This window comes from Erpetoichthys calabaricus, chromosome 11, assembly GCF_900747795.2.
Source record: "Erpetoichthys calabaricus chromosome 11, fErpCal1.3, whole genome shotgun sequence".
NCBI classification, from domain to species: domain Eukaryota; kingdom Metazoa; phylum Chordata; class Cladistia; order Polypteriformes; family Polypteridae; genus Erpetoichthys; species Erpetoichthys calabaricus.
This window is the reverse complement of record NC_041404.2, coordinates 32,413,526-32,439,179: the sequence shown is the minus strand read 5'-3', so window position 1 is coordinate 32,439,179 and position 25,654 is coordinate 32,413,526. Positions and strand designations below refer to the sequence as shown.

Genomic DNA, 25,654 nt, shown 5'->3' with positions numbered 1-25,654 from the left:
AAATCACTAAATCAGCTTGCAATTGCTAAGTTCTATTACTTTTGTGCATAAACCAACTGGTTCTGATCTTTTGCCAATAAACCAGTGTGTCACTACAGTATGTGCAAATACTTTTTTACATGTATATTTTGAACATAAACATACTGCACATATTACTGTACTGTGCACTGTATAATACAAAGATATCAATCAAGCATGGCTTCACAAAACCTCAAATTTCTTACATTATTAGTTCTCTAAGGCCTTTGTATGAGCAGCCTGAAATGCATACTTTCTGCGGTGCATATCAAATACGAGTATGAACTGCATGTCTGTTGTTATATTTTCCTTTGCAATACGTCAAACTTTTGCGTTCATTTATAAAAACTTTAAAAGCCAATGTAAATGTAAGAAGTACTATTAGTATTATATAATTGAAAGTAATTCAATTGCATATACACAATCAAAACCGCCTATTAAAACTAAAAGTAGATTATTAACTCTGTGGTTGTTCCCTGTTGTCTCCCAAGTAGCGAAAGTAACTAAACTGACCAGGTGTGAGATGACATAGGTGTGTACATGAGTGTGCTTTAAAGATGGCTGGAGTTACCAGCAGGTTTAGTTCCTGCCACTCGCTAGACAACCAGGGGTAAACATATAAAAGGAAGCAGATGAGGAGACACCATCCTTTAAATCGTCAAAGAGACCATTTATAAATAAAGCACTAACATTTTGTTTTTCTTCAACAACATTCCCTTTTTCTCACCTCTCCATGCTCACGACTTCTCCCTTTCGGCGTGTCCTCGGGAAGGAAGTAGAGCCTGCAGCTGGCCAGCGGATAGTGCTGCTCCTGGTCCTCCCAGAGCAAGGCAATCTCCGCAATACAGACCGGCTCCTTGGGACTACAGCGTACAAAGTAGAACTCTCCAACTTTCCAGGTTTCAGGCTCCTTCAAAGCATCTCTCGGACAACTGAAGCCCTTGTAGAAAGCAAAGGACCCACGCAGGCAGCACGGAGCTCCCAACCACTGAGGAGAAAGGAAAAGCAAAGTTGAGACCACATGCAATTTCCATTTAATTTCAGATTTGCTTTTTCCAGCCAGTGTTACTGGCAACCATGACTTATTCATTAAAAATGAATTACAAAGCAGCTATTATTTTTTATGAATTCCTATGAATATTTAAAGAGGAAACTGAAACCTAAATACCACCCACAAAACAGAAAATGTTTCCACATACTTTACAACCAAAGCCAACTACAAAAATTGTGAAATTAGATGTATTTGTATTGTGAAATTATTTTGCCAATATTTTTTTAAAAGTGAGCAAAATAACTCTTGCAATGGGAAAATCAAACTGCTATTGGATAAGAAGAGAATATCACCAATGAGAGATGCAAAAAAAGTATTTTTCCCTCTTAACAGCAAAACACTAATAGAAAACCAACAAATTCAGGTCTGGCCCTCTTGAAGCTGTGAACTTGTATTAAGCAGGTTTGAGAATGTTACGTTTACATCAGGATGGGAGATGTTCTGCTTTATCAGTCAGGTAATACAAGTCTTATGGCAAATAAACTGTCAAACAAATTCAACATTCTAAGTCTTCCATATATAGTCATGGGCGAAATTATCGGCACCCCTGGGATTTTCCCAGAAAATGCACCATTTCTCCCAGAAAATTATTGCAATTACAAATGTTTTTGCATATACACAAGTTTATTTCCTTTATGTGCATTGCAACAACACAAAAAACAGAGAAAAAAAAGCCAAATCTGACATCATGTCACACAGAACTCCAAAAATGGGCCGGACAAAATTATTGGCACCCTTTCAAAATTGTGGGTGAATCGTTTTATTTCAAGCATATGATGCTCGTCTGAACTCACCTGTGGCAAGAAGCAGGTGCTGGCAATATAGCAATCACGCCTGAAGCCAGTTAAAATGGAGAAAAGTTGACTCAACCTTTCTGTTGGGTGTCTGAGTGTGCCACACTAAGCATGGAGAACAGAAAGAAGAGCAGAGAATTGTCTGAGGACTTGAGAACAAAAATTGTGGAAAAATATCAACAACCTCAAGGCTACAAGTCCATCTCCAGAGATCTTCATGTTCCTTTGTCCACTGTGCGCAACATAATCAAGAAGTTCACAACACATGGCACTGTAGCTAATCTCCCTGGACGTGGACGGAAGAGAACAATTGATAAAAGACTGCAACGAAGGATAGTCCAAATGGTGGATAAACAACCCCAATCAACTTCAAAACATACTCAAGCTGTTCTGCAGACTCAGGGTGCAACAGTGTCAGCTTGAACTATCCGTCGACATCTGAACGAAATGAAACGCTATGGCAGGAGAGCCAGGAGGATCCCACTGCTGACACAGAAACATAAAAAAGCCAGATTGGAGTTTGCCAAAATGTACTTGAGGAAGCCAAAATCCTTCTGGGTGAACATCTTGTGGACAGATGAGACCAAGGTAGAGCTTTTTGGTAAAGCTCATCATTCTGTTTACAGAAAACGGAATGAGGCCTACGAAGAAAAGAACACAGTACCTACAGTCAAACATGGTGGAGGTTCTAAGATGTTTTGGGGATGTTTTGCTGCCTCTAGCACTGGATGCCTTGACTGTGTGCAAGGCATCATGAAATCTAAAGACTACCAAAAGATATTGGGGCGTAATGTAGGGCCCAGTGTCAGAAAGCTGGGTCTGCATCAGAGGTCATGGGTGTTCCAGCAGGACAATGACCCCAAACATACCTCTAAAAGCACTCAGAAATGGTTGAAGACAAAGCGCTGGAGAGTTCTGAAGTGGCCAGCAATGAGTCCGGATCTCAATCCAAATGAACACTTATGGAGAGATCTCAAAATTGCTGTTGGGAGAAGGCGCCCTTCAAATCTGAGAAACCTTGAGCAGTTTGCAAAAGAAGAGTGGTCGGAAATTCCAGTTGAGAGGTGTAACAAGCTTGTTGATGGTTATAGGAAGCGCTTGATTTCAGTTATTTTTTCCAAAGGGCGTGCAACCAAATATTAAGTACAGGGTGCCAATAATTTTGTCCAGCCCGGTTTTTGAGTTGTGTGTGAAATGATGTCAGATTTGGCTTTTTTTTTCTGTTTTTTTGTGTTGTTCCAATGCACATAAAGGAAATAAATGTGTATACCAAAACATTTGTAATTGCAACAATTTTCTGGGAGAAATGGTGCATCTTCAAGGAAAATTCCAGGGGTGCCGATAATTTCGGTCATGACTGTAAGTCTCAAGTCAGCTTCAAATTCTGACCTTCAAGTTTCAAGTCAAGTTGTAAGTTACAAACATGACATTCAAGCAAGTCAAGTGATGTCACTGGATTGAATCAAGCAAGTTGACTCATAGTTGAGAAGACCTGAATAAAAAAAAGAAAAGAAAAAGTGCATCTCAATGAGGATCAAAGTTAATTCCCTACCCGACCAAGACGCCGTAACAAAAGGACAGGAATCCCAGCCAGGTTTGGTGCAAGTAGCTTACTCGGTTGGGAGGCCACAATAGAAGGACAGTGGGACGCTGATTCCAGGAACCATGTCTGGCAGCATCCCTCTGGTGGAACTCTCATTTGTAACCCTGCAGGGCATATTGGGAGCTATATTCCTGAGTTGCAGCCCTGTTGGGTTGCTTGAGTGCCACCAGGAGGTACTGCAGGGGAACGCGGTCTTTACTTTGGGGGATTTCCTCGTGGCCCTGTAGTGCTTCCAATTGTGTGGTGCTTTGACCCTGGGGCATAAAAGATGCCACCACATCTGCACCAAGGAATCAGAGTCTGGAGACGGTGGGCAGGATTCATGAAGGGATGGAGGAAGGAGACAGAAGGTGACCAGTTGAGTGTGGTATTATTGTGCTGCATTGATTTAACCCCCATAAGGGAATTATTGTATATTAAACAACCTTGCATTTTACCTAAAATTGCATTTGGCTGAGTTGTGTATGGTGTTCAAGGCTCTTGGACACCCCCTGGTGGTCACAATCTGCAGTTAATCTAAATTATGATCATGTCTGGTGTATACTGTACTAACATCTAAACTGATAACAGACTTTACTTGACAAAACAATTCTTAATAAGTAGGTAACAGCGACAGGTGTGTAAATACCTGCCTTACTTTGAAGCACTTTGCATATGTATGTCAGTTTTCCACTGCTTCCTCATAAGTGCACTACAATTACTTGGCTGTGTCACTTTGGAGGAATGTGGCTACATAATCACCTCTAATTTTAAAATGAACTTCTTTGCATAATTTTCCATATTTATAAATTAAAATATTTTAACAATCCCCAATCATTTACAATGCACTGCAGTTGCAGAATATTAAGTCTGACGGGATATTCTCACATATTTCTGAATGATGTGGCTGCCTTATCACCCCTCCATGACTGAACACCCGCTCACAAGGTAACTTTGTGGAGGCACTGCCAGTATTCCCACTGCCACTTTGAACAGTGAGGGAGAAATAGCTGGCTTGTTGCTCAAAACATTAGACTATTCATAGAGTTAAAGCAATATTAACGCTTACATTAAACTTCAAAATTTCTTAGCCACTTAATTAAACATTATCTAATTCATGTTGTTTGCAAGCCTCACAAGGGGGCTGTGACAGGATGGCTGTAACAGTAGCCTTGCACAGTGTTTTATATATATATATATATATATATATATATATATATATATATATATATATATATATATATACACACACATATACACACACGCACATACTAATGTGATAAACACACACTTCAGTGCGCTCTTCTGTGGTATCCTTTTGCACAGCTTGGCAGCAGGGAAGGTCCTCACTTGCAAAAAGAGATGGAAAAACAAGTGGGCTGTGCACTGCACTCACTCCCCACGTGGGCAGTGGGAAACTCGAATTGCCATGAGAGAGTATGGATCAGGGATTGAGAGGAACAGCGCAAAATGGGGTAAAGCATCAACCACAGTACAATTTGGGGACAACTCTCTATCTACCGTACCTGTCTTTATGAATCTTAAAGTGACAAGATCTGCTGTTGTTTTGGTCATTTGTGACCTAAAGGTCTTGCATGGGGCCAATCCATTCTTTGCAGTGTAGTCTACAGTAATGGAGAATATGCAAAATTGATAATCTTGGGTGTGGATCCCTCTGTTCCTTTTGCCCTTTACCATGACTTGTGCAGGTATGTTGCGTGAAGATTAACAGAGATTAAGTTAAAGGAATGCAATTTGGAAAATAATAATTGAGATGCTGTAACGTGAGACTTTGTAAGTCATTTATCTCGAGTCCAGGTCAAGTCGTAAATAAGTCAAATGATTCTGAAATATTGTTAAGCAAGCCACAAGCATAGCTGCCAGATTGGGCAGTTTCACGCACAATTGGGCTATTATTAAATCTATTGTCTGTGAAAAAAATGTTTTGGGGGTGTCTCCTCATTTTGAGCTGTTTTTCTTAAAGTTGGACGCGATGTTTGCACTTCTATGCCTCATTTTCTTTCCAACCTAATAACAGTGAAATGGGGTAAAGTTTTAGTCATTTGAAAATGTTTGCAGTGTACAACAAAGCATGCCATGTTCGAATCACAGGAGAGTGTGTTGTTTGAAGGTTCACAATCTGTTGTTATTTAGTCTTCTATCATCATTTTGAGATTGAAGGCATTATGTTTAAAAGCAAGCTGCAATCTACAATCACCTGTAATGGACTTAAACTTTTATTTTGCTATTCGTACTCACAGAATGTTTTACTCATTTAAGCACAGCTCAGTGTATTTCTTGATTTATTCATGTATTGCATCTAAGAATTCTGCATCAAACTGACCAGTTTAGGCTAAAATCATGAGCTAGAGGATACATCTGTGTCTCAATGGAACTAAGAACTGACTTCTAGGTAAAGGATTTTTTTAGAAAAGCTTTACATCATTAAAACTATTAGCCAATTAGCTTGATTCCTTGTGGACTTTCTTTCCAGACTGATTGGCTTTTGAACAGCACACTGCACATGTATGTGTTGGATTCTGCTTCTTCTCTGTTGGTGGTATGTCGACCAGTAAGACGTGGTGTATTGACCTTTGTCGTGCTGGGTTGACTGCGTCGCTTTGACAGTAGTGTTGAAGGTGGATGATGTGCCTAGATTGTTGCCTGAGTAATGCTCAGGACTAACGCTTTTAGCACTGTTTTTACAGCCCAAGTTATGCTCAGGTCTAACGCTACATTCCCTTGCACAGATGCTATTCCAGGCACAGTCATAAGAGATTTACATTCAAATTTTGTTAATCATTTACTATTACTCATTTATATTTCTATATTATTCATTGCTTTTTGCTATTATTCATATACTGTATTTTGAAAAATTTTGCTTTGCTTTAAAACTACTACACTTTGCACATCCCAGGCGAATGAAGTAAATACTGAGGAACCTGATACCACTTGTTTCACACATTGTTAATGGGCTGAGAAAGGACGCATTTAATAGTGTGCAGCACAGGAAGAAGTAACGCACCTTGGTGAAGTGGCCATAGTTAAGGTGCATGTGTGTGTGTGTGTGTGTGTTCATGTGTGTTAAACTTAGGGTGCACAAGGCCAATCCATAACAAACCCATTGAGTCACACTTATTCCACACAATAAAAACACCTGTTGTTCTGGCTTGTCCTTTCACAAATGTAAGTGATGTGATTTTAAATCAAATACATTGTTTCAACACTTTATGCCGTTCATTGCTAATGTATTCTCTAAGCCTGCAGATTTACAGAGCACGTTTTCATACAAATTATGTAGCTCAAAGTGCTTTACAAGAAAGAAAAAGGAAAAATATAAAAATAAGATTAGGCAATACCAAGTAACAAAGAATAAAGTAAGGTCTAATGGCCAACAGGACAAAAAAAAAACAAAAAAAAACTCCAAAGGGTGGGAGAAGAAAAAAAAATCTACAGGGATTCCAAGGCCACAAGACCACCCAGCCCTCACTGGGTATTCTATGTAACATCCATCTATCCGTTATCCAACCCACTATATCCTAACTACAGGGTCACGGGGGGTCTGCTGGAGCCAATGCCATCCAGGAAACAAACCTCAGGTAGGGTGCCAGCCCACTGCAGGGCGCGCGCACACACACACACACACACACACACACACACACTAGGGACAATTTAGAATCGCCAATGCACCTAACCTGCATGTCTTTGGACTGTGGGAGGAAACCGGAGCACCCGGAGAAAACCCACACAGACACGGGGAGAACATGCAAACTCCACGCAGGGAGGACCGGGAAACAAACCCGGGTCTCCTAACTGCGAGGCAGCAGTGCTACCCACTGCGCCGCCGTCTACCTAACATAAATGATCTAAATCAGTCCTCATGATTTTGTTAAACTGAAATAAATAAGTAAGTAAGTTAATTAAAAATAAGGTGATCAAATGTGAAATGAGACAGACCAGGCAAAGTGCTGATGTAGGGAGCAATTTAGCACATTTTCATGCATACACTTAATCGGGTTAAGATACTGTAAATAACCCAGTTTAAGGCAGAACCTTGTTTCTTAATAATCCGCATTTACAAGTGCGAGTAAGCTTCTCGAGTTTTCCTTTGGCAAAATGCTCTGACGTTATTAAACTGTGTGTAAAAAAAAAAAAAAAAAAAAAAACAGTTAAAATGTTATCAACCATCATCAATTTGAAAATAAGCATGACACCTATGTCCATTTTCTTGTACTTAACAAAAATCTTTTGTCACACTGATGCTTTATTTATAGGTTTCTGTTAGCGGATTGCATGCACGAAGACTTTTTTTCTGCTTGGTTGTGCAATTGAGCCCTGCAAAGCACCAGTATACTGATACATAATGGTTCTTGCTTTATAGCCAGTGGTGCTGGAATAATAACAACACAGGTATTTTTACTTCAATAAGATGAGTATTGCATTAGGTTACTCGTTACTTTATAAAGTAATCAGACTACATAATGCACATCTGTCTGAAATTTGTGTTACCCTACTGCTCTTGAGATTGTGTTGCTGACTTTAGCACTGTACATTTAGCTCATCATCAAAAATTAATGAGGAGTCAAAACAAAAACAGTTAACCAGGAGAAGGAGTAATGCATTCATCCAAGCATTTGCTTCTGGAAATGTATGTTGTGGACGCTTCTGCCAGTGGCTACTGAAAGCATGTGCCAAACAAATAAATGTGCAAGCTGACGGAGTGTTAACAAACATGTGGAGACTTCAAAATCCTCAGCGGTAACCTAGTTAAGGGTTTACATGGCCACATAATTGGGTTATTGGCGGAGAAATCTACCATTGTTAATTAAGTTTTTCAGAGGACAATAACCTGATTTCTCCAATCAGAATAAGGGTGTACATGGCAATGTAGAAATCAGGTTTCACTGAATAATCGGGTTATTGAAGTGCATGTAAACGCACTACCCGTGAATTATTATAGATAGATAGATACTTTATTAATCCCAAGGGGAAATACACATACTCCAGCAGCAGCATACTGATATAAAAAAACAATATTAAATTAAAGAGTGATAAAAATGCAGGTAAAAACAGACAATAACTCTGAATAATGTTAATGTTTACCCCCCTGGGTGGAATTGAAGAGTCACATAGTTTGGGGGAGGAACGATATTATGTTGTCCAGAGTACACCCACGCCACTGCAGACCCGCCAATCATAAAGCAGTTCAGTGTAGAGGCACAGACACACATCTTGCTAGATCAATTTTTAAGAACAATGCCTGCTGTTGGCTGTACTCATCATGCTAATAAATACCCATGGCTGTTGAGATAGGAAGTAAAATGCTAATTATGAAGAAAATAGACCTATCCTTCACAAAATGTTGTGCCAATGTAGCACAGCTTTCCCCTCCAATTAACATAGGAGCACACTGCCATTTCCACAGTGCCCAACAACTAAATGAGCATCCACATGGCGTGATTCTCACCTTTATCTGAACCTCCACTTTATAAATAAAAAGTCCAAAATGTTAACTGGGTTTAAGATGGCATAGCCCATATTACCAAAATGGAGGTACTGGTATACTTTGCTGTTCTTGTAATTTCTTATCTCACTGTTTAAAGTATTTAAAAATATCCATCACAGGAAACCACTTGTCCTCCCAGTTTGTTAGCTGGTGTGAATTTGGGACCATTGCTTGATCGGGTCTCACTAAATGTGTAGAGCTTTGCTGCAGTACTGGCTGCATGCTTACCATTAGCAAGACGTTCAACAAAATTATCATTGTGGCACTTCTAGAAAAGGTCAGAGGTTACACTACGGTTAATAGATATGTAACCATTACTTCTATGGACATTTATTTTATTGCAGGGTATTTCTGGATTTTGTTGGATGCAATGTTGTGTTTTAACAATATCTTTAAATGTACGTAGCAATTTAAGTTTTATATGGAAGCACATTAGACAAGAAAAACTGAACTGGATCAAACCTAACTTGCCACTCCCTAGTTGTAGAAATAAGACATGTAAATAACTGCATAGTATCTTTATTATTAAACTATTTCATTTATGTTAGGTAGAATGCCCAGAGGGGACTGGGCGGTCTCGTGGCCTTGAACACCTACAGATTTTATTTTTTTCTCCAGCCGTCTGAAGTTTTTTTTTTTTTGTTTTTTCTGTCCTCCCTGGCCATCGGACCTTACTCTTTTTCTTTGTTAACTAATGTTGTCTTATTTTCTTATTTTGTCTTTTATTTTTCTTTTCTTAATTATGTAAAGCACTTTGAGCTACTTTTTTGTATGAAAATGTGCTATATAAATAAATGTTGTTGTTTAGATACTGTTGTGGTTTTAACTACAAAAAAGGGCCAAATAACTTTAAGCCACAGAAGAGACTTTGAACAAAACCGACAAAACATCATTTCTAACAGAAGGTTTCTTTTGTAGTGTTTTAATATACAGTAACTATGGCAGTGCACACAAATGTGCAACAAGATGACTAAAGGCATTTAGCAATTATGGAAAATGAGATTATTATCGCCTTGCTCTTAATACATTTTCATAAGGATGAAAGAAGTCATTTATAATGTGGAAAACATTCTGGTCTAGTATGAATTTCTTGAAAATACATTAGCAAGCCTAAACTGTTTTATCACATTTCCCTCAAATACAATTGCTATATATACAGAACATTTGAAATAATTATTAAAATGACAGTTACAACTATACTGTGAATGGAAGCAAAAATGACCAGTGAAAAGGTATTAAAAGATGTGCTAAGACCACATTCTTGGCCACCATCTAATCTGGCAAAAGATTCAGCTGTAGGCAACAGGCTAAGTTGTTTGTAAGTGGACTGGTTTAACTGGAAGCCAGTAGGCCATTTGAGCCAATACCTAATCACTATCTAGCTAGGTATCGTCCAAAAGCCACTGCACAGCATAAATCAAACTATAATTAGAAGAGATTAGAAATACATTTAGAAATACAAAACATTTGCCATGTTTAAAAATCCACCAAAAAAATTGTATTTCTATTGTATTAAAATTGTATTTTATTTTTAAGTCCAACTGACTTAATTCAGACCAGAACAGCATTGGGCACAAGGTAGGAATCGGTCCTGAACAAGATATCAGTCCACTCATGCAAACACTCATAATGCAGATGTTCCTATTAACCTAACATGCAAATTTTTGGAGATGTGGGAGGAAAAGATGGGCAGACATAGAAGTTTGACAACAGAAAAAAGTGGTGTGGGATTCTTCATTCTGTGAAGCAACAGAACTAACCATTCTGACCTCACGCTGCCTCCCAAATGTGACAAGCTGCAAAACACTTCTAACAGCTGATAAAATGGACTCCATTTTTAGCAAAGTTCTTGCTTTTTAAGACATATCTGTTATCTCTTCTGGATTGCTTTTTTCTTGATTAAACAATGAAACAATCGGCTGTATACAAAATGGCAGAAATCTACATGCATCACCACATGGCATTTTACAGAAGTACACAAAGTGAAGATTAAAAAGGTTTGTCATAAGCACAATCTGAAACATAAAACTGTTAACATGCAAAAATGTACCATATAACAGTATATGCCTCTGCCAAAAAAATTATAATTTCCCATCCCATCTTATTCTCAAAGCCACTCATTCCAATTCAGGGTAATGGCAGCCAGAACTTCTACTAGTGCACTATTAGAGGTGCACACTTCATAGAAAAAGGTAAATTAGTAGTAAAATAAAACAAGAGAGTTAAAGAATGTAAAACCAGGAAAAAGCTAAAATCTTTCTACATTTCTTATAAAGCTCACATTACTAGTCTTTTCTAAATGGAGAATAAGTGACGAAAAAAAAGACCAACTCATTTAACAATGATACCAATGGGAGTTCAGATGAATTATTGACTGGCTGGAACAAAACCTGCAGCTTTAGGAGTTCCCAGGACTGAAAACCCCTGAGTGCACCATAAATGGGTCCCTAAAGCCACACAGTGTAATGATCACTGAAATAATCAGACACTCTACGTTACTCATACAGCAACTACTAATACTGAGGAGCAAAGTAGTGACACTAACGTTATAAATTCGATATAAAAAAAAATAAAACTTAGAGAATTTCAAAATTATGAAGATTTTTACTCCAGTTAGAGATGTTATTGATGGGGGAATAGTAGACCAGACGCCATGGTGCATGCTATTTGAAAATGACATTGTTCAGTGTGGCCCGTCTTAAGAGGTTGTGGAGAGGAGCCCTACTGGATATCGACCAGTGTTTCCTCTAAGCTGAGCATGTCAGCAATTGCTTGTACGTTTTAGGAGTGTTGCTCACAGAATTTGTATGGTCACTTACAAAATGGCCCAACCATAAACTATGAAACTTAAATAAAAATTAATCCAAATTGGTTACCAATTCGATTTAAATGAGTTTTAAACCAAAATTACGCAGTGTGAAACATTCTATGCGGTTGTCTCTTTGTCACTTTAGCCATGTCTAAGCACACAGCTAAAAGGAGTTCAAGTAGTACATTAAATTAGTAGTGTTTGGGGTTTAAGACAGAAAGGTTTTGTTAAAAATGGACTTGCCGCATACCACTGGGCAGCACAGGCTGTTGGAGGCATTCTGAACTACTTGGTGACGGACAGTGCCATTTGCAAAAACATCCATAAAAGCAGAAACTTTTAACAAACAGACCTCAGGGAAAGCACAGAATGACTAGAACGTGGACCACCTGAGTTTGAACCAGAAATCTCATATCCATTCAGTCACAAAGCTTAAAAAATCAATCAAAGATTTTTGAAAAAAAAAATCTAAACAAGAAAAAAAGATACACAGCAAAAGCAAGGGACACCTGATGAGGTAAAGGTTTTAATAGGTAACATTTTGATAGCGGAGAAAATACATTTTTTCTATGTTGGTGGTCCAGGCGGGATATTCATGATCATGTTGGCAAATACGTAAAAATAGCTGATAGCTGGCAAAGTAACAATTACGTCTTCTGAGTTCGTTGACTACATTAATTCAACAGTCAAAACTGAGGTATTAAATGGAATTAGAAAATCAGCCTACCACACTGACAGTCGATACATCAACTGAAATAACAATTTTACACATCGAATTTAAGAATAAAAGCAACTCCATTCATAAAACTGTGTTCACAGGCAAAAATAAAAAATTAAAAGCATGCGACAGTTTATCTATTCTTAGGACTATTCAAGAGTTTTACATGGAAAACAAGTTACATTTAAACGGCACACCAGTCATGCAGGACAAACAAAAATTTATGGCTGCTCTTTTGTGGCAGCCCACTCCACACATATCAGAGCAACATCATGATGTACACAGTGAGGACCCAGGTAGAGATGATGCTGGGGGCAAAGACAGTCCCCTGGCACAGAGACTTTGTGAAGGCCTATTTACACAGTTTTCTGCAGGTCACCTGTTAAGAAGACAAAATTTAAGGAACTTTTCACAGCTGCAGAGGCAGATAGGATTGCATCTTTACCACTAAACAAGATAGGTGGCTATTCAGATAATTCACAGCAACTGCTGCAACTAGGAATGATGTATTAGTGGAATACAGCTGAAAAATAGTTAAAGATGACAATGATCCTATTCACAAATACTGCTTGGATACATTACAAAATGCAGAACACCATGTTGCTATCCTGAGTTCAAGGTACTGATTAAGGAAAAATTAGAAACTGTAACTGTAAAGACATTTTCAGATACGGCTCCAAGGAGTTATTTTCACTTTTGGACATCTGTGCCACATGTCAGGCCTCAAGTGCGGACTGTGAAAGAGGATTTAGTCTAATGAACAATGTAAAAACAAAATCCAGAAATCGCTTAGACGCTAAGCATTTGAAAAACTTGATGAGAATTTAGTTTGTGTTGATAAAGTTTATATCTAGTGCAAGACAGAAAAGATCAGAAGGGAAACTATTTAAATTTTCAGTGAAATTGCAAGTGGCAATAAACTTTTTATAAAAAAAACAAAAAAACTTTCAGTTCAGTAAATTTTGTGATACTTAGCATTAAATACAGTAAATAATTCACATGTGTGACTTTGTTGTTTAGTATACAGAAGTGCATTGCTAATACTGACACTCATAAATTGTTGTTTGTTTTTTTTAGAACTTGCATGCACTGTGGTCAACCAGCATTGTCCTACGAATTAGAAAACTGAACATTTAAAAAGATGCGTAACAGGAAACTGGATGCTATATATGCGTAAATGAGGTCGTTGAGATGGAGGTGTGAAATAACAAAGCTTGCTAAAATCAGGAATGAGAGAATCAGAGATACAGTTAAAGATGGGGAACACTCAAAGAAATATAGGAAAAAAGGTTAAAGTGGTACAAGCATGTCATGAGAAGAGAGGTATACAATGTGCGGAGAAGAATCGCAGATATGGAAGTGTCAGGACAGAGAAGAAGTTGAAAACCAAAGGGAAAGTGGATGGACTCTGTGAAGGGGGGCCTAAGGTTAGAAACAGGTATGAGGCAAGGAAGTATATAAGAGATGACAGTGTAGGAGGGTGGCCTAATATTGCAACCCCAAAGAAAGAAAGAAAGAAAGAAAGAAAGAAAGAAAGAAAGAAAGAAAGAAAGAAAGAAAGAAAGAAAGAAAGAAAGAGAAAGAAAGAAAGAAAAAGATTTTTGTGGATAATGCTCTATGTGAATCCTCCTAAATTAACCACAGGACTTTGCATGTCTGACAATAGCCTCCTATATACTGTAAACACCACACTGCAATATCTTCTACACCTTACTATTGCACTGGGGTGACATTTCTAAACTTCATGTTGGTTTCACAACACCAGAGAAATTATTAGCCATTAAAACTATGCAAGTATTGCAGATTAAAATTGAAGAGTGTGAAAATATGTTGTAGTTCATCATTATTTTTAGAATGTGGCTTATGTTCAAGCAAAAAATAAGTTATTAAAATCCACATCAAATGCATTTCAGTGTTTCATCATGGGGAAGATTCATCTAATTCTGAAACACACTTAACTCAGGTTAAGTGTTCCCAATAACAACTCACAGATTACTCTGAAGGATCTGGAATTGTAAAATACCGTACAAAGCACAAGTATCTACTGTATCTATGGTTTTGTCAGTGACAGACCCACAGTGATATTTTCGTTATATAAAGAACACTGCTTACTTCATGAAGAGCAGACTTAACCCTGACAATGCTCATCTGCTTATGATCACGTACTAAAGCCCAAGTGTGATCCCATGCATGCACAGTCTAACTTCCCAGTGTTCAATTTACACATTTTTCCTGTACTTCTCTAGGATTTCTAATATGTCAGGTCAGCACTCATATCCCAAACACTTGTTAAATTACCAGTCAACTCTAAAACGTTTTGAATGCCCGAATATGTGTATCCAGAGATGAACTGCAGTTCCTTCTAGGTTTGATTTTCAGGTTTTGCCCAAAGTTGCTAGGACAAGCCTTTGGTCTCCATTAAATTGTCCTTGAAAAGGTGGGATCAGAGGGATGTGTATACATTGGTTGTGTAATTTACTCGTAGTACTGATCATTTCTGCACTTGTTTGGATCTGGAAATTTGCACAATTCCTTGAACCAAAATATTGAAGTGTGCTATGAAAAAATAAACAACTAAATTCTTGCACTGAATTCTGCCTCAGGGTAATCCTACATTAAAATAACTTATCTGCTTCCATTCCCCTTCCATCTGAATGGACAACTCCTAACTGGTTACTAAAAGTAAAAAGGAGTCACATGTCCGTGCTAAAGGCTAAATGACTGCTAAAAAAAAAGTTGCAGATACATAGTAAAAATAAAATGACTGCTAAATAGAGAGTGAGCATTAAGAAGCACGTCTTTGTTACAGTCTTTCTTTACAGTAGTAGAACAGCTAATATAAAAAAATAAATACAGGCCTACTTCAATTAAATAGTTATTGACGGCCCAGTGATCTTGTGAGTAACAGTTTATTAAATAAAGGAACACAGTATAGTATCTGATTTCACTTCTTTGATGTTTAAAAAAAGAAAATCAAAGGTTATTTGCCACAAGTACCATGATGTGATAAAAACATCAAGCAGAAAAATCAATTCCAAGGCTTGCTGTTACGTTACAGTGATTTGGTCAAAACCATATTAACCTGAAAGAAACTGAAGTATACCAACAAAGCCTTTATCATTTTGCCAGCGTTAGTGTTGTGCTCCATATTTGATACCCTGCATATCTACTCAGTAAAATAATGCTGGGATCTTATTTCAACAAAGCTCTGCATTCTCCCAGTGATTGCTTGTCTAATTTGGCTGATAATGTAATCTGAGGAACGCAATATATAAAGCATGCCTACAGACAAGGAATCACATTAAAACCGTGGTCTTGCTACACATTTTGGGTTGGGATGGCGGAAGGGGCAGATAAGGTTTGCTTCTAATGCTCTAAATATGGTATTCTATTGTGTTTTAAGAAGCCATTCTCATTTGCTTTCCTTTTACATAAACAGTTTCAGCACTAAATCAATCATTTTTTTTTCTTTTACTTCTCCACTTTCTAAATAAGGATTGTTCTACTTCTAGTAAACGGGTGCTTCAGTTAGGAACTGATCTTTGATTGGCTAAATGTGCATTGCAGTTTCCAGCAGCTAACCGAATTATGTTTTTAAAAAGGATAGATAATGTTGTCTCTTTAAGAAAACCATACCAATAAGTACTAGGCCTACTTGCACAGACTAGGAAGGTACACACCTTGGGACAAAAGAAATGTCCCCAACTATGTCTTAATCTTGACAATAGATACAGTATTTAAATATATAGGTGTACCATCTTTTACAGCTTACTCCTCTCACCAATTGCCATTTCACGATAATGTTCCGTTTAATTTAATGCTTGCTTTAAAATAGACAATTCTGCAAATTGGGTGTCCATCCATCGCTGAAACCACTTAATTAAAGTGAGAGTCACAGAATAACCATCATGTGAAAGATCAGAAACAATCCTGGACAAGGCTTAAGTACATCAACAGGTCACACTCTTCTACCTTAAGGATGTGGGACAACAATTGTGAGTGCAACACTTGACATTTTTTAGAATTTAAAAGTACCCATAGTATAACCCTAAAAAGGTACAGTAATCCCTCCTCCATCGCAGGGGTTGCGTTCCAGAGCCACCCGCGAAATAAGAAAATCCGCGAAGTAGAAACCATATGTTTATATGGTTATTTTTATATTGTCATGCTTGGGTCACAGATTTGCGAAGAAACACAGGAGGTTGTAGAGAGACAGGAACGTTATTCAAACACTGCAAACAAACATTTGTCTCTTTTTCAAAAGTTTAAACTGTGCTTCATAACAAGACAGAGATGACAGTTCTGTCTCACAATTAAAAGAATGCAAACATATCTTCCTCTTCAAAGGAGTGCGCGTCAGGAGCACAGACTGTCAGAAAGACAGAGGAAAGCAAACAAATCAATAGGGCCGGTACAAAGCTGTTGAAGGCGGCAGCTCACACCCCCTCCGTCAGGAGCAGGGAGAGAGAGAGAGAGAGAGAGAGAGAGAGAGAGAGAGAGACAGAGAAAAACAAACGGTCAAAAATCAATACGTGCCCTTCGAGCTTTTAAGTATGCGAAGCTCCGTGCAGCATGTCGCTTCAGGAAGCAGCTGCACAGAAGATAGCAACGTGAAGATAATCTTTCAGCATTTTTAGACGAGCGTCCGTATCGTCTAGGTGTGCGAACAGCCCCCCTGCTCAATCCCCCATACGTCAGGATCAGAGAAAGTCAGCGCAAGAGAAAGAGAGTGAGAAAAGTAAGTTGGGTAGCTTCTCAGCCATCTGCCAATAGCGTCCCTTGTATGAAATCAACTGGGCAAACCAACTGAGGAAGCATGTACCAGAAATTAAAAGACCCATTGTCCTCAGAAATCCACGAACCAGCAAAAAATCTGCGATATATATTTAAATATGCTTACATATAAAATCCGCGATAGAGTGAAGCTGTGAAAGGCGAAGCGCGATATAGCGAGGGATCACTGTACTTCTCCTTTACACCACGTGCCCTCTAGTCAGGTCATTTTTTCCATATACGTCAAACCTCTTTCTTAAACACATAAGAAAAACAACAAAGTAGGTGATATGCAATCAACATGCTTCTCTGTGCTCTAAAAACACACCTTGCCATTACTCTCTGACCCATCTTATCCAGGCTATCACAACTACTCATTCACATACAAATCCATGGCCTTATACCATGTGAATACACAACTGATGGTCTGATCCAAAGAAAGGCACCTCTGCCTGAAATCACACTTCACTTTTGTCAACACTCCCATTTGTGCTTCCCTCCATCTGCTGTGCATGTCCAATGCATGAATGAGTCCAAACTGCCAAACATTAAAAAAAAAAAAAGTCACAAAGAGTCCACACTTCCATTTTTTAGTATATTTTTTCCTACTACAAGTCCATATAGAAGCACCTGTCCCATCAGCAAAAGACACAAGTAGGAACAAGGTGGATGGGATGGCAGCTCACCGCGAGACTCCTCCACACTTTCGATCCACCTGCCAGTTATTTTTTCATTTATTTATTTTTATCCTGAATTTGATCACACAGATTTGAGAATGTTTGCATTTCACAAAACCAAAGGGGTCAGGGACAACCTTGGAATCGCATTTACACGGTCGCCAATCTGATTCTGAGGTAGGTGCACAGTTTTACTGTTTGCTTTAAATCAAGTAAAACACATTCCCAAGAGAAAACGCTAAAACTACAATCTTAAATACGTAATAGGACTGTCCAATCGAATGTTGCTATTCGAATATAATTTGAATTTATTGAAAAAAGGGTCTTATTGAAGACAACCGCTGACAATCAGTTGTCAAGGTATGGTTGTTTGTTTTACCCACACTAATTTTGGCATCGAGTTACTCTAGACGCACTATGTGGAGGCTGCAGTATTTTACTGATCTGTTTCTATGCTTCAGTTCCATGATCAGTTTAAGTTGGTATCTTCATTAGTAAAACTTACAGCTGAGCCCCTTAACAACGTAGTGTTTTTTTTCTATGCCATTACTCTCCACTTTGATCTACAAGTGTACCAGCAGCAGTTTTTCTAAATGCTTCTCCTGTACCCTAAAACTATCATTTTGTATCAGATTCTGTCCCATTCACTCTTACACCTGAGATCCCTGGGTGCTGTTGAAGGTTAAGACTAGTGCTGAGAGGTATACTGGTTCATACAATCCATCCATCCATTATCCAACCCACTATATCCTAACCACAGGGTCACATGGGTCTTCTGGAGCCAATCCCAGCCAACACAGGGCGCAAGGCAGGAAACATACCCCAGGCAGGGCGCCAGCCCACCACAGGGCGCCGGTTCATACTGAAAACCGTTTTTTATTTTTGTTATGATATGGATTTTTCTTATACCACAATACCAGTTTAAATAGCCTAAACAATGTTCGGAACGTGGTGCAGCGGGAAACTGTTTTAAGGGGGGACGTTTTTCACTGCTACACCGCTAAACACATACAACGGAGTACATGCTTTAGTGGAGGTATTGAGCGGTGAAAATGGACAGAGAACATTCCGAAACTGAAGCTGTAGCAGACGATAAAGTTGAACATGATGACACAGAAGAACTTTTGCCGAAAAAAAGGAGCCGCCTCTGTTGTCTGGAGATTTTGGTTTTAAAAGGTTGGATGTGGACCAAAAAAACTATTTACTGCAAATGGTGTCAAGTTAAAGCTGTCACTGGAGGTGGCAACATGAGCAATTCGCTGCACCACCTTAGCCGCAAAACATGCTTTGGAGTACCATGAATGTATGGAACTAAGATTGGCACCCACCACGTCCTCAGGTAAAACTGAACAAGCTAGAGGACACTCGAGTCAGATGTCAATTTGCTAGAGGACTGCTTACGACAAAAAAAGCAAGCGGTGGATCGAGATAACCAACGCCGTTACAATCCATATAGCTAATGTGTCAGTGGACAGAAATTGTTAACATTAACAGAAAGTGTAGTTGGTTTACAAAAAATATTTACTCTTTATTCCTAAGACATGTTCAGTGCAATACAACCTTTGTCAAGCACCTCTGGATATTTTTCTATGTCTAAATGCCTCTTTGGATGGTCGAAAATATGTTGTTTGCAAAATTTGTTCAATAAAATGGTTCTATATTTTGACTGCAACTGTAATGCAATGTAATTCTTTCTCTTCATTAGTGCCACCCCCTTGAAAACTATCACTTTATGGGGCCATGCAAACCTGTATTAATACTTGTGTGCACATTAAAATGTTTTTTTGCACAATGTACAATTCTCATGACACTGGAATAGGTTGTTCTTACCCAGTCTACTGCAGTAATTGCAGTGGAAAATACGGTTAACATCCACTCATGCATGGGGAAAAAAATACCGTTGAATACCGTGAAACCGGTATAATTTTGAAAAATACCGTGATACAGAATTTTGGTCATTCTGCCCAGCACTAACTAAGACCATCTCATTAAAGCAAATGGAAAATAACAGTCATAATTCAGATTTTTCTTTTATTGCAACAATTTAAAACCACACCTTTACAGTGCCTCTTCACCCAACATGCCTTGTCCCACAATAAGTCTCCATCTGACACATACCACCTAAAACAATGAGGTGTAATTGAAAATATTCAGGCCATCTTCTTTAAAGTATTGCTGTAATGAAGAAAAAAGTAGACAGATTGTGCAGAACCTGAATTGATACTTTGACAATCCTGTCATTTTTGAGTTCACAGGTACAAAACGGCCATTTATTCTGCATGCCATGACATAAATGGTACCCTGCCACTGCCCACTGAACACTTCCAAAATAGTAAAACAAGTCCGCCTTTGTCCTTCCTACCCCTTATCTGCCTTTTCACTTTGCTCGCTGTTCTCACCCTGTCGCTGTCTTGCTAACTAACTAACTAACTGATATTCCTCCTGCCCTTAAATCACTCAGCCGGTGCCTGCCTGGCACCAAGACACGTCACAATATGATTGTAATGCAGTACTCCAGCCGAGTGTTGCAAGCAGGACCCACTCAACAGTGTCATAAGCGCTGCATGATTTGGAGATGCACAAATGAAAAAGTAAAAAAAATTGCAATGTAATGTAAATATAACGTAGCAAAGCCAGGTGCCAGCGTGTGCAGCTCTTGCAGATTTCAGCTTCTTTTCATAGCTGCTTTTATGGCTTGCTGTCCAGAGCAGGACTTTCACACCAAACCATCAGCACTTGACTAAAAAAAGATGTGACTGATGATGGGAATACTTGGGATTTTGTTGGCTTTTATTTAAATAACAGTTGCCCAAGTACTACCAGGATTCTTTTTGATGTTTATGGCTGTTCTTGCTGTAGCCGCCAGTGTGGCTGTTACTATGATAATAAATTATAAAAAAAGCACATACAAACGTACACGCAACATCCAGAATTGTTAACCTAAATTCGAATATATTGAAATTTACTTATTTTTAATTTGAATATTGGATCCTTATGTATTGTGTATTAGGGCTGTCAAATTAGCCAAAAAATATGTTTTCATTATGTTCCTTTTAAAAACAGTTTCCTTAATTACTGGATATAAAACTAGGTAAAATTATATAAACTATTTTCCCAGAGGGTCATTTGTTTGCAGCAGGAATGTAAACCGGTAGTTTAAAAGAATCAAATCAGTACAGTGATACACATCACTAGATCAAAACTTAACTGATTGTCAATGATTGTCCCTAGATGTTTGGAGTGCTCCACCATGGCTGCAGTCTCCCCTTTAATTATTGTTGAGAGAGTGGGAGATCAGATAAAAAAGCTGGTGGTGTACATTACCCCAACAAAAACTTTAAAGGATTGAAAGAAACATAAGATTTTTCTGTACACAGAATATTTGTATTTAAAAAGGACTATCATTCTTGAGTCAACAATCAATCTCAAAATACCCCTCCCTGAAATAAAGCACCTATCTGTACCGTCACAATGATGCCAACTACACCAATCCTTTTTCCCCACATTTACCGAACCTAATGATCTCTTTAAAATAGCCACCAACTCAAACTACATGTCTATTGATTTTCCCAACTTCTTTATGTTAATAAAAATTATTTATGAACAGTCTGAAACCTTAGTTGTTTTTTTTGGTCCGGTGCCTCTTGACTCACCACTACAGAAATTCCTCAGATATGATGTACTGTTCAATTTGTTTTATGTCTAGTTATAAAGAACATCAAGTTTTTTTCGGGGTCCCCACATTTTAGGCCCTCTAGACCCAAAAACCCCTCATTTTTGGCCACATTTGAAGTTCATGATAAGAGTAAACCAAAATGCAAAAATGAGCAGGACGACTTTTGTTCACATCAGCGGACCTCAAGGGTTCACTCTTAATGAGGTACAAGGGGTCAAAGTTGCTCCTTTTTACAAAATATTGAAAAAATTGGGGACTGGTAATAATAAGCATGTTCACAAATGCGATAATATTTTTGATATTTGATTCTGTAACGGTAGTCTTAGCCCTCAAAATGCCACTCCCAGAAAGTTAAAAATTTCAAATTTGAAACATAAACATTTATGGTATCCTTTTAGACAATTTTAGGGTCAATGAATAATTCATAGTTCATCAATGAATGAATGGACAGATATTGTTGGCTTCCATTTATGTTTAATCAGTTTCTACCTTGTTTTTTTTTGTGTTTTTACAAATCTGCATTTATGTGTGTACCAGTTCTATATTTAATAATTAATATAATCTATACTTGTGTTTTAACTGAGAATTGTTCACAGTGCTCTGTGCCTGCACTCAGTGAATGCCATACAAAACATAAAATTGTACTGATGTATATATTTTTGATTCTTTACTAGGGTTCGAGCCCTCTATGGACTCCCATCATAGGGTGAAAAATGACAAATTTCTATTAAAATCAAAAATATTCAGACTTTAAATATTTAAATTGAAGCACACATTTTAACATTACAAATATTTGAATCCACTATTCTTGTTTATAACTAGTTCTACCTCATTAAATCGTTGCTTTTTATGAATACCACGAATTATGAATTAATTACACTGATTCATACTTAAAAAGAACTATCGTTTTTGAGTGAACAATCAACTGCAAAGCGTCCCGTCTGTGCCCTGACAACGATGCCAACTACACCAATCCTTTGTTCCATGTTGCCCAAAGTAAGGATTCCTTTAAAACGGCCATCAACTTAAATCACACAAAATGTATTTGATTTCCACACTTTTCTCCTCTTGACACAAGCTCATAATGATGATCTTAAGCCCATATTCCTCTACATAATCCATAACCCTGGGGACTGTAAATTGACCCTGTGTGAGCGAGATGACCGAGCGATGGACCAGCGCCCAGCCCAGGCCCGTTTCCAGAACTGGCACTGGTTTCTCAAAGGTCTCTCCTCTCCTGGGACTACGGTGTTAACGCAATTCTTATTACCGTGGCCTGAACGCCTTCATCTTTCATAACGAAAGTGCGCTCCCAAAATTCACTCTTAACTTTCCGCAAGGTGCTAAGTAAATGGTTACGCTATTCAGTGTCAGAAGTCAAACGTTACCCTCGCACAACACAACAAAAAGTCAACGTAGCGCAAATGTGTTCGACTTGCTCCTTTCATGTACTCTTAAATATAAATCACAAAGGTAATCGTTACAAATGTTAACTGCCCGAAGCTAACGCTGCCGACGACAGTCTGCATGGCAGTTTCACTTCAAGTACCTGGGCTGCTCCGCTGCCGTGCTTCTTACAAGCTGGAGGGCTTCAAACTTGCAACTTTACTCGCCAATAAATGCAAGCAACCGCCGGAATGATCACAATAGGGACATTTCCATCAAACCTCCCGGTTCTCGGCGGCAGTCGTTTCGGTCAGGCGGAGCAAGGTTCTTCTTTCCACGAACAACTGCGATCGTCGCGTCGCACCCTTTTTTTTTTTTTACTCATTAACGTGCATTACAAGAAACTCCCGAAAATGCAAGAGGGGGCGCGTTTCAGTTGAGGGCTGCATATCAGCACTTCAAAGTTATGATAGGCGAGAAGGTTAGACATTTACGAATAACAAAAAAACGAGAAAGAAAGAAAACCTTCCCCCTGAAGTTTCAGCACGCCTCGCTATTCTCAGAGCTAATTTGTATGCAAATACTATTGTGTGCCCCCCGCCCTACTGTAACGCTTAACTCGGCTGCAAACTTTGCCGCTAGTGCTCGAAGATGGTGAAATCATTTAGTTGGCATAAACCCGGAAAAAAAATCCCAGCGTGGAAATGCCCTCTGGCACTAACTGGTTTTGCGGCCCCGAGGCGGCAGTGGTGTACTCGACTGGAGGAAACACTAAACGTGACCTTGGCGCGAGGCGAGGCTCGCCTCCCAACTGAACTCTTATTATGAAATGTGTGTCACCCCCGCAATTTGCATATTAAACAGGCTGAACAAAATAAGTAAACTATCAACAATTCATTTCAAGACGCGAACGTAGAATGTTACGATGGGATCGATACGGTAATATCTGTTATGTCAGCGTAATTTGTGTACATAAATTAATATGTACACCACGTAACTAAGTGCTTTTATTTTAAAAATCCTGTTAAGTTGGGAATTATTTATCACGTCAGATCATAAAGTAAATAAAAGTTTCCATATGCCGTTTATTTCCTCTAATTAAAATAACTCAGGAAAAAAAATATGCCGGCCATTATGTTATAAATCATATGCTCCACCTAGATATGTCAGAAATCTTGTAAACTTCACAGTAATTTATAGTTATTTATGCTCAAAAAATACTCCACCGTCGCATTTTAGAATATTGAAGATCTTTTAAAACTCGACGCAGTCATTTTTAAATTACAACATAAAAATTTGCCAAATCAGTAGTTTTAATATAAAAATAGGATAAACAAAACGTTGACGAAAATATACAGAAAGAACAATATCAGAGAAAAAGTGTACGCGATGGGGGTGGGGAGGGAACAGCCGACACGGCACAAAAGAGATTATTAATCATTAACGGCCAAATATCGAATTGGAAATGCGAATATAAAAAAATAAATAAACACACCGCCGATTTTTATATCAAAATGAAAACTTCGCAATATCGCCGTTTTTTTTTACCTCGCTTAGCGTTCGATTTCGCTGCCCCAGCAAAACTACGGAGTTTTCAAAAGGGCGAAGTGTAAATTTCAAACAATCAATCCTGAAATAAGAGCAATACAACTTACAAGGCTTCGCTTTAAATTAGGAAAAAGAAATTAAAAGTTCGTAAGAAATTGTCAGCCAACCACAACCGGTCACCCGCCCGATCACAGCGCACACCAATCCACCTAAAACTTCATGAAATCGGCCGGGATGCAATGATTTTATTTTTAAAATAATATAAATTGGTAATTTGGTTTTACCTGGATTGCACTCTTTTCCATTGCAGCCTCACATTCCCTTATCCCCCTCCAGTGGCTCCTATCGAATTACACAGCCGGGTCCTCGCTGGGAGACACAAACAAATACCGCACGAAAAAAAAACTTTTTTTGTTAAAATAGGACAGGATCTAGGTGTGGCCAAGCAGTGTCTGGAAAAAAAATAAAAAAATATATATTTCCTTACAGTAATGGTTTTACTGCCAAGAAACGAACTGCAATCGTATGCCCTGAATAAATTCTTTGCTCGGTTATTGTACTGAGAGAATACAGGAACCCTTTTTCCCCCAAAACGGTAAACGTGAACATAATGTGCATGAAATATTAAATTGTAACAGAAAAGCTTAGCCTTGCTCGGGATACCGAGCATGCGTGGAAAAAAAATGGACTTTCCTCTCCGTGCTTTTCACTCTTTGCGGGCTGCTTGTCAAACCCTTCGCATTGGCGTTCACTTCTCAAAGGACGGGAATCACGAAGCGGCCAAAAACATCCTACGGGCTCAGGGGTGCAACATCGGAGCGGCAGTACAGTCAGGATATTAGCACAAGTGAAATAAAGGAAACCTGCATTCATTACAAAATCAGAATCCTATGTGATTATCAGCGAGAGGCGTTGTGTTACACGAAGGCGGAAGTCTTGCGAAACAACTTGTAAATGCAACTTTTCTGTTTCATATGTGCAGATATGAGCACTAACGCACATAGACGCGCATGGACTTCAACACGCGCAGATGGATGCGGTCAACTTCATACCACAAAAAGTAGCTCGCATGTACAATGTGTCTTTCTCAATATACAGTGTATAGTATATATATAT

At 38.5% G+C, this 25,654-nt stretch overlaps 1 protein-coding gene across 1 annotated transcript in view; it reads right to left on the bottom strand.

Moving 5' to 3' along the window:
- zgc:77151 (uncharacterized protein LOC337153 homolog) overlaps positions 1-25,437 on the bottom strand; it is a 53,207-nt gene extending 27,770 nt beyond the window's left edge. The window contains exons 1-2 of the mRNA XM_028812914.2: positions 24,823-25,437; positions 746-1,006 (exon numbers count right to left, since the gene is read on the bottom strand). Coding sequence (XP_028668747.1) covers positions 746-1,006; positions 24,823-24,843 — 282 coding nt within the window. The 5' untranslated portion in view covers positions 24,844-25,437. The remainder of the gene's footprint in view (positions 1-745; positions 1,007-24,822) is intronic.
- Between the last annotated feature and the right edge of the window lie 217 nt (positions 25,438-25,654).